This window comes from Amyelois transitella, chromosome 6 (assembly GCF_032362555.1).
Source record: "Amyelois transitella isolate CPQ chromosome 6, ilAmyTran1.1, whole genome shotgun sequence".
NCBI classification, from domain to species: Eukaryota; Metazoa; Arthropoda; class Insecta; order Lepidoptera; family Pyralidae; genus Amyelois; species Amyelois transitella.
In genome coordinates, this window is record NC_083509.1 from 6,370,020 (window position 1) to 6,379,761 (window position 9,742).

Here is a 9,742-nt window from a genome sequence, read left to right on the forward strand (position 1 = left end):
AGTTTACCCAATTATTACGTCATTAACACGTCAAAAGACAAACTACAATCTACAGTACGATAGTATAATACTAAGTCTTGCACTAATAGAAAGTCCTAGAGTACCTAGTGCATCGATCAAAAATTTCACTCACCTTAATTAACATCAATGTGTCCGGTTTCTACATGGTAAGTAGACGTCGCGCGGATGTGGAATATGATACGAGAGTTTTAATAGGAGAAGTTAGTACGTAGTAGTGCATATCGCAGGATGGCGGAGGCTAGTGTAGTGGCATGCGCGGCGCCCACGCTCGATATCGCTCCGCGCCGCCGCGTTTCGATACGTTGCCCTCCCTATTGCCCCCACACCACCCATAGGACCCACCCCACCGCTGTCTTTCCCATTTGAACGTCGTAACTTTTCTAATTCCTTTTTTAAACTGTATCATCCATAATTTTTCAATTATTTTGTTCTTCTATATGTATGAATCAGTACCTTATATCAAATCTTTGATACTTGTTAAAATGCTGTTTGCATACTCAAATTATTTTGGCACTATTTCTCCTTATTCTTGAACTTTCAAATTCGAAATGAAATGACTAAGTTCCATTAATCGCCAGGAAATAGAAAAAATATTTAATTTGCATATATGTAGGTTACTGTTGTTCGTATGGTTTCCCTGATACGTATATTTCAATAACATTCTGAAAATTGGGTACTACACAAAAATAATTAAACAACATTGTAATTCAAAAACATTTAAGATAATTTATTAATAAATAAAGTATCAATTATAAAAATGATATAAAAATAATACACACTTTATTTGCCGGTATCTTCCTTCAGGGAGACGGTTCTATTGAAGACCATCTGTAACAAACACATAGCGCTTATAAGCATGTGCATAAACACTAGTTTTCGCTCGCCGCTCTGCCCGTGTGAAAAGTACATATTATATACGAACACATAAACACACTTTCACATTTATGAGTGTGGATACTAGCATTAGTAGATAAGCGGAATTTATTATGTATGTTAAATATTTTATTACACCACATATTACGTTTTAAAAACTTAAAAACTTTCGCCGACCCCATGTAAAAAATAGAATAAGGTTAAAAAAGAACATTTTATGCTTAAGTTTTAAGTTTTATGAAGTCGATGGCATAAGTTAGTAGAATTAATAAATCGGTTAACTGTGCAACTTTATGAGGCTGCCAGCAGATGAATCTAGCTTGTAAAACAGTGTAATAAAGCAAAATGAACAATAATAGCTATTCATAATAGTTTCTGTTATGGATCATGTAGACTGGAATAAGTTATTACTTTTTTATATAGATTGAATGATGTAAGTACACTTAATTGTGCCGTGTGATTGTCGCAACTTTACATTAGGACTACTGAAAATTTTTCCTATGGATGTCATAAAAGGCGACTATTAAGGGAAAGACATACTTAATACACTTAAGATTCTAATTATTCTTAATAAACTTATTTCTTAATACGCATGGGATGTGCATGTACTTATGTATGTAGTACTCCTATTTTAGTATTCAATCATGTATTATTTTAACAATCAAAAGGTATATAACTCTTACTCTGCTTAATTAGTAACTAAACATGTTACACATGGAACTGGGCACGGAGAGCTAAAATTTGGCATGTACAATGGGCCATTTAGAAAGGGATACCACTTTAGTGTAGTATTCGTATCGTACTTTTCTATGTGGCCCACTGTAAGAGTTCCGAAACAAATAAATACTTAATATATTTCAATGAATTAAAAAGATAGATAACACATTTTAAAATCAACTTTGAATGGTATGTATCTGAAAAATTACGTATAAATAAAGATTTTTTTATATTGCTCTCATCTATGGATCTAGTATATAGTAGATCAAAGAGACTACTTTAAAATACTTACTTTATTGGGCGTAGTATCGGGATCGACCGAGAAAAAGCCGATCCTTTCAAATTGGAACTTGTCGTACACCTTGGCACCGACAATAGACTTGTCTGCGTAAGCGTACACCACCCTCAATGTGTCCTTGCAACAATCCGACAAGAACCCGCCTGGGACCTCGTTGGGGTCTTCAGGGTTCTTGTGTTCGAACCTGTAGTCAATTAAATAATAACTTTATTTACATACATTAATAAATACATTATCGATCATTCGACACGTACACGTTCAACTGATTATCGACGAGAATTTGTAATGCCAATCGAGAAGTCAGTTATTACCGACTGTCAATCGAAGATAATATAGATAGTGCGGCAATAGTGGAAATATCAATAACTTGCAAAAGTATCGATATTATTGTATTACTGTATATATCCGTGTACAACCACTCCACCTTGCTTGCAGCCCCCGGCGGATTTTTCAGGAACCTTTATAAGGCTGTCTCATTTTCTACCTTCCTATCTTTTTTTAACCTCAAAATTAAACCCCGTTTAGAAAGCTTTTCTTATCTTTAACGCTTTATAATGATCATACTTACAGTGGTTCATACAGACGAACTTCCACCGACACAGGCTCAGACACCCAGTGAATGAATGCCTTAGGTTTCTCAGCTGTCTCAGATGGTTCAGCAGTGCACTCCACTTCGGTCACATGTCCAGAGCTGTTCTTTATAACCTTTGAAACCTACAACATGTGTGCTTAATTTTATTTTGTAAAAGTACCTTCAACTGACTAGCTTGCACGAATGAAGTGAAGTATGTATATTTGTTTCAGTATCTTCAATGTTCAGACGCACATTCATCAACTACTCAAAATATAAAAAAATTAGAGTGAAATAAATAAGGATGCCTAAATGCTTTTAATAGTCATGCATGGTATAGGGCGCTTCAATATGCCGTATGGAATTATGTTAACCTCGTAAATAACTTTTTATGTACTCGCAAACATTAACCTGTACGCAAAAATCATTGGCGGTTTGTGTACAGTTTATAAAAAATGTGTGCTGCTTGCAGTGCGTATTATTTTATAAAAACCTACTAAATCTATTTATCCTCCTATTTAAGTTGGTTGGAAGACGCACACATAAAGCAGCTTTAGAAAAGTATTCATTAGTTCTATATTACTCTTTTTGTAGGTACACAAAATAACGATGGATATTCGTAGAATTTTATTCCAGTCGGCATAACGTAACAACTTCGTTAGCAGTCTAGGAATCAGCGACATAACCTACGATCCAATTTAGTTACGTAACCGAAGTGTGATTGGATTAAATTAAACGAGTGGCATTTCCACTTTCTCAATACTTGTTAACAGGCATTTGACGATCGCTTCGTACACCGAGGAAATAAAAGAATACTTGAAAGAGATAACCTACATATATAATCTGTATATGTATGTAACTTGCCTAAGCTAAGTACCCATTGTCATTTACGCTTCGATTTTCACTCGTAAGAATTGTATGTTATGTAAATACGAATGTTTCCAATTATAAGTTTAATTGTATTCTTTCATGTTAGACAAATGTCTAAAACCGTTACATAAGTTAAAAGTACTTACTTTTAATACATATCCAGCATGCCTCAACCCAACAGACTGGTTTGGCGTCAATCTTCTGTAACCTTTCTCTGGCTGCTCCTTGAAATCGGTAGCTTCAATATACACCACTTTGTTAAGGATTACTTTATGTAATCCCTTCTCGGGCTCGTTAGGAAAGTCGGGAACTGTTACTTCGATTTGTTTGTCGCTTAGATTGGTAATAGTGAGTTTCAATGGCTCTAAGACTACCATAACCCTGGTAAAATTTATAAACGATTTAATTAAAATTTTCAAATAATACTCTTTTTTAATTAATTTCGTAATGATACATTGTATTGTTGTACTTATAGAAGAGAATCAATTACATACTTATTTCGATTATTGGTCTACAAAACAAAAAAAAATCAGTTGTTGCAAAAGAAAGAAAAAGGCAAGAGTCAATAATCTTGACAAGAATCAAAGAGTGTAGCAAAGCTGGATGGCTTAATGATGGAATTAAGATTTAGTTTTTTTTATCTGTTGAAAATAAATTATAAGGGAATATGGGAATTATAAATTCCAACGGCAAGAAAAGTACCTTTTGTCTTTCTCCGGAAATTTAATTATAAGTACGCAATTTTCAAGAAAATTGCTTCAGCATATAATGTGTTAAGAGAAAACAAAAAAAGCAAAAAAATAACTTTGGCATCTATAATATTAGTTGGGATACCAACCTGGACGCCGTGGCGTTAAGCACGTCGCGCACGGCGGCGTCCAGCATGGAGGGGTCGACGGCGGCCGCCGCGCCCGTGACGCCCAGCGCGGCGCAGAACGCGCTCACCGCCGCCGCCGGCACGCCCCGCCGCCGCAGCGCCGTCAGTGTGTACAGCCGGGGGTCGTCCCAGTCTGCACAACATGATTCCAAATCAATCTTATCTTTTACCACTCTTGGACTCACAATTCTAAAAAACTATTTATATCTATACTAATATTACTGCCATTTGCGCGGGGTTTCGCTTCAGTGTGAACTTTCTGAAAAACGTAACCTCTGTTATCCTGAGGGTTTTATCTGCCACTGTGCCAAATATCAAAAAAATCGGTCCAGCGATTTCGAGTTTATTTGTAACAAACAAAAATACAAATCACAGTGTATGGCTTTTGATTTTATTAATGAAAAATTAAGTGAATATATTTTTCTGTTAATATGTACTATACTTTTAATTCCGATTACAGTCAGGAGTCATGGAGAAGGATAGAGTATCCCGGACATAAGTGCTGTTTCCGTGATGTTTGTGGTTAACAACCACAACTTGTATAAGGGATAATAACAACTTACAGACAAGGCATAGCTTCATAATATAAATAGTATTATTATTTACCTTTGACAATATTCTCGTCTATCAACTTGGCGATCTTCCTCTTAGAAACAACTGTGTAGTTGATGTTCAGTCGCCCATACTCCCACTGTACTGGACAGTAAATATCCAGCGCATTGCAAAGCCAGTAATAAGATGATCTGTGAAAGAACACAAAGAGTCCAAAAAAAATTTTACCCCTCCATATTATATTACATGTCATGGATAATTTTAATACAGTACAACATATCCATTCCTTGTTATACATACAGCTCGCTTCTGTCTCAAGGGTATAAGTAAAGTAGAGTCTACATCTATATACTTTCCATAATTCCTTGCTTTTATCATACTTATTTACACTCATCATGTTATACTTGCGCTATTAACCTGCTTTCATTGTTGTATCTACACAACCACACCATCTAATAATTCCTTTTTCTATTCCTAACTTACACAATTCACATTCATATTTTTTGTTATTTTCATATTTATTACCTTCTTGATTGAAACTCTTTAGTACATAATGAGTGAGTGATGTGTTCAATGCTGTCACACAAACAATGGGTGTAGTCATATGTTGGGTAGATACACCACTTGCTTCCCGTGCGATGGTGAGGTTTGAACTTTATACGGTAAGCCACAGGGTCTTGTTTACCCTCCTCTAATGTTATCTTCATTCGAAGAGTAGCATCGCCTTCGTCTATTTTGCCATTTTTCATATCCTTAAAGAAATAAAATCCATACTAATAATAGAGGGAAAAGATTTGTATTTTTGTAACAAATAAACTTAAGAACTATTGAATTGATTTTATTGAAATTTGGTACATGGATAGTTATTATTATACCACCAAAAAAAAAAGTTGAACATAAATACATATTCAAAATTGAATCTGGAAAGAATTTATTGTTATTAATTGTAATTAATGAAACATATAGTCAAATTATCATTATGAATAAAAAAATTACCTCAAATAGTTGCAAGCTCTCTTCAACAGGTCTATTTCTCCATGGTGAAGGTGGTGGGTTGAATCCCTTAATCTCCTCTGATTTCTGATGGCACACATAAGCCATGTCCTTTCTGATGAGCTGCACAGCCCATTCATAGAGTTGATCAAAATAATCAGATGAATGAGTTATTTTGTATGGCTTGTATCCTGAAAAAAAATCAACCTTTTAACTTACATCAAATGTTAATGAAAAAAAAACTGTTTTTGAAAATCATCAAGAAACAATAATATTAAGAGATTCTTAAATTATAAGTAATCATTAAAATAAAATTGAAGATATAAATTTAACAATTTGTAATATAAAATAATAATTTTTATCAAAAACTTACCCAGCCATTCTACCATATCTTTAATACCAATAAAGAATTTTTCCTCTTCCTTTTCTGGGTTAGTATCATCATATCTTAAGAAACAAATTCCATCATGAGCTGCTGCATAACCAAAATTTATATTTATAGCTTTAGCATGGCCAATGTGAAGAATACCGTTAGGTTCTGGAGGAAACCTAGTGCGGACTTTACCGCCAGTAATCTTTAAGTGTTCTTCAATTAAACGTTTAGTATTAGGGGTGACTACATAGCCATCAGTTTTATAATTTTCTCCAGGTGCATGGAATGGTAGTTTCTTCATCAATTCTGAAATTGATGATGCACCACCAACATCTGAGGAATCAGTCTTCGTTGTAGAAACAACTGTAATATAAAATAATAGTTATATAAACTTAAATTAAAGAACCTCAATCTGCACTCTTTTATCTAAACATAGCATAACTAGCTTTTACTCATAGCTTTTCTCGTGCGAATATTGCACCACCTACAAAAAGATACAGGTTTTTTGCAAATCCCATGGGCACTATAGTTTTTACCAGGATGAAAGGTACCATATGTCTTTCTCTTGACTTTTAATTATATGTACACATTAAATATTAAAATAATGCATGATACACAAACAAACAAACATACTTTTCCGTTTATAATTTTAGTTAGGATAAAGAAATTCGGTCTTCCATCGAAGTTACTTCTAAAAATTAAGTAATTAATAAAATGGTTTGGATTCTCACATTTTTTGTCATCTATTTTAGTTTTTTTAGCAGTATCACCAACTTTTGGCTTCTTCTCAGTTTTGGGAGGAGGTGCTAAGTCTGCTTCTGTTTTAGGACCCAGGAGATCCAATATCTGTAATGAATAACTATAATTGAATATCATACAAATCATAATATTCCCTACAAGCTATCATGATATCACTCTAATGGACTTAAAGGTTTTTACAATTAAACATATTGACTTTATTTACCTGCACATCAACTTCATTTTTAATAGCTTTTCCATCAGCCCATGGCAATTCTGCTCGCACAGCCTGCATCACAATCCCAGCATTGAACCGATACCTCTTCTCTAATAACTCCTGCTTGTACTTAGCCATGTGCTTCTCTACAGCCTGCTCTACTTGCTCAGGGGTCACCACCACGCCAACCCCACAAGCCTTCTCAAAAGAACTAGCATTCAAATTTAATTCATTCACATTACTCAATAAGTACTCCAAAGCCGCATCAACCCTGAGAGTGGAATCCAACTTCCCATTGGCTATATATTTACATACAAAAGGTAGATGATTTAAAATTTGAGGCTTAATTTTAGTAGCTAAATGGTATACCAGCATGCCTGCACCGGATGGCAATGATTTCACGTCAACCTGAAACATTTCAGTACAATTTTTTATAATAAAAAGACATCATAATTGACCTTTACGAAACTGAAATATTATATTATAAATAAATATAAATATGGTCTAACCTCATCTAACGCGGCAAGTAGATATTTGGTGACATTATTGTTTTTTAGAGTCTCTTTCGCCTTCTGATCACTTAAACCTAACAGTTTAAACCTTTCTATAGTCTCTGCTGGTGACATTTTATTAAGATTTGTTATTTTGATTTAAAATAATTCTTGCAAACAGAAGGTTCTTAGACGTATTCCATTCCAATTCCAATCCAATCACCGCCTACCTACTTGACACGACGTCTCTGTCAGTGACAACGAGAATGCAATGACATTACTTAACAGCAGGCAATGACAGTCACGATAAAAATTTAATTTTTTTTTCTTAGTTGTGGTAATTAAACTTCTTCGTGAGTTTATTTTTTGCCAGTGTTTTAGTTTTATTCAATCTTTTGAATGTTCATCATATTATGTAGTTGAGTAAATACAAATCTGTGAGTAATTGATCATCCTTTCTCTGGTCTTTTGGGACAATATCAAATGTCACTAAATCTGTTAAGTACACTTCGGAAAGTGTTACAAAAACGTTTTTTAGTAACTCATGTTTGACTACGAACAATTCATATGTAATCATTATCCACATATATATATATCATTAAAAAGTCGATCAAACACACATTTTGAAAATATATTACGAAGTACAAACAACATATCGTTTGGGTTTCCGCCAAAATGTCCATTTTTAGGGTTCCGTAGTTAGAAGGTAAAAACAAGACCTTATTACTGAGCCTCCGGTGTCCATCTGTCTGTTACCATGCTCAGTGGCGGATTAACCCAAAGCCCGGAAGGCCCGGACCTAGGACGGCAGGATATTAAAGGCGGCAAATCACACCAAAATAAATCAATTATTGTAACAAAATTAACAAGAGTTTCTTCTTCCTTCTGGCTTTAGTCCGGTTACATCCTCTTAACTCTACAGAGAAGCCCGAGGTATGCCTTTGACCATGGATCCTAAATTGGGTGAATCAGGTTTTTACACGAAGCGACTCCCATCTGACCTGCGCAAACTTTGCGGGTAAACCTGACTCATGTCGGTTATGGTTACTCATTCAGTTGAATGTGCAGGTTGCTTCTTTATGTTTTCTCTCACTGTAAGAGCATCGGTTAGTATTTAAATCAATGTACATAACTTTGAAAATAGTCATTAGTAGGTACATGGCATGAAAGCATCTTCGAAAAAAAAAAATTATAATCAATCAAACTAGTTAACGTTAATAAATTTTCTGAATCAATTAAAAACGGGCAATAAAGTGAATTCATTAAATATGTAACTAGTCTATATGATGGGTGCTGAAGAAGGGGCGGCACATGGCTTGGCCTATAGCGACTAGGACTGCAAATCCGCCACTTACCATGCTGTATCTCATCAACCGTGATAACTAGATAGCTAAAATTTTCACAAATTTTGTATTTCCCTTGCCGAAATATAAAGTATATATTTCGGTACCCATACAATATACTTTTGTTTCGTATTCTTTTTGCTCAATATTAGTTACGGTAACAGGTAGACGCTTAAAATTTTCACAGAATATTTACTTGCATATTATACATATACATTCATAAAATCACGCCTCTTTCCCGGAGGGGTAGGCAGAGACTACCTCTTTCCACTTGCCACGTTCCCTGCATACTTCCTTTGCTTCATCCACACTTGCATATTACCTTTCAAAATTAATAATTGAATAACAATAAAGTAATTATTAACCGTGCCGTGTGGTTCCCGGCACCAATACAAAAAAGAATAGGACCACTCCATCTCTTTCCCATGGATGTCGTAAAAGGCGACTAAGGAATAGGCTTACAAACTTGGGATTCTTTTTAGGCGATGGGCTAGCAACCTGTCACTATTTGAATCTCAATTCTATCATTAAGCCAAATAGCTGAACGTGGCCATTCAGTCATTTCAAGACTGTTGGCTCTGTCTACCCCGCAAGGGATATAGACGTGACCATATGTATGTAATTATTAACTCCCCGTTCCCATATAACAAACATAATTTTTAAGCAAATTTTTGGTCGATTTTAATAAATCGACCTCGACTCATTCTTGGCCTGTTTTTAATTTTATGTTTTATTATTTATAATATTAAGTAAAATATGGTTAAATGTGTCCTGCAATGGCTGTAGTGATCAGATAAGAGTCGCTTTG

The 9,742-nt window shown here is 34.7% G+C and overlaps 2 protein-coding genes across 2 annotated transcripts in view; both read right to left on the reverse strand.

Moving 5' to 3' along the window:
• The window catches only part of LOC106131072 (MAP kinase-activating death domain protein), a 33,909-nt gene extending 33,661 nt beyond the window's left edge, over positions 1 to 248 (reverse strand). Inside the window, exon 1 of the mRNA XM_060944836.1 lies at positions 134 to 248. The gene's annotated coding sequence lies outside the window, so the exon portion shown is untranslated. The remainder of the gene's footprint in view (positions 1 to 133) is intronic.
• A 473-nt stretch (positions 249 to 721) lies between these two features.
• LOC106131386 (probable glutamine--tRNA ligase) lies at positions 722 to 7,842 on the reverse strand. Its single transcript, XM_013330490.2, has 12 exons — positions 7,610 to 7,842; positions 7,110 to 7,508; positions 6,877 to 6,991; positions 6,146 to 6,508; positions 5,776 to 5,963; positions 5,305 to 5,531; positions 4,834 to 4,970; positions 4,189 to 4,360; positions 3,497 to 3,731; positions 2,478 to 2,623; positions 1,904 to 2,093; positions 722 to 849 (listed from the first exon to the last, which is right to left on the reverse strand). The coding sequence occupies exons 1-12, from the start codon at positions 7,724 to 7,726 to the stop codon at positions 802 to 804; spliced, it is 2,337 nt and encodes a 778-aa protein (XP_013185944.2). The 5' UTR covers positions 7,727 to 7,842; the 3' UTR covers positions 722 to 801.
• Positions 7,843 to 9,742: the final 1,900 nt, after the last annotated feature.

Excerpts from the sequence above, each read along its gene's own strand:
- LOC106131386 (XM_013330490.2), bottom strand. The coding sequence starts at position 7,726 with ATGTCACCAGCAGAGACTATAGAAAGGTTTAAACTGTTAGGTTTAAGT. Across the intron at positions 6,992-7,109 it reads AAAATGAAGTTGATGTGCAG|ATATTGGATCTCCTGGGTCC; the intron begins GTAAATAAAGTC and ends TATTCATTACAG. Across the intron at positions 4,361-4,833 it reads AGACGAGAATATTGTCAAAG|ACTGGGACGACCCCCGGCTG; the intron begins GTAAATAATAAT and ends CATGTTGTGCAG.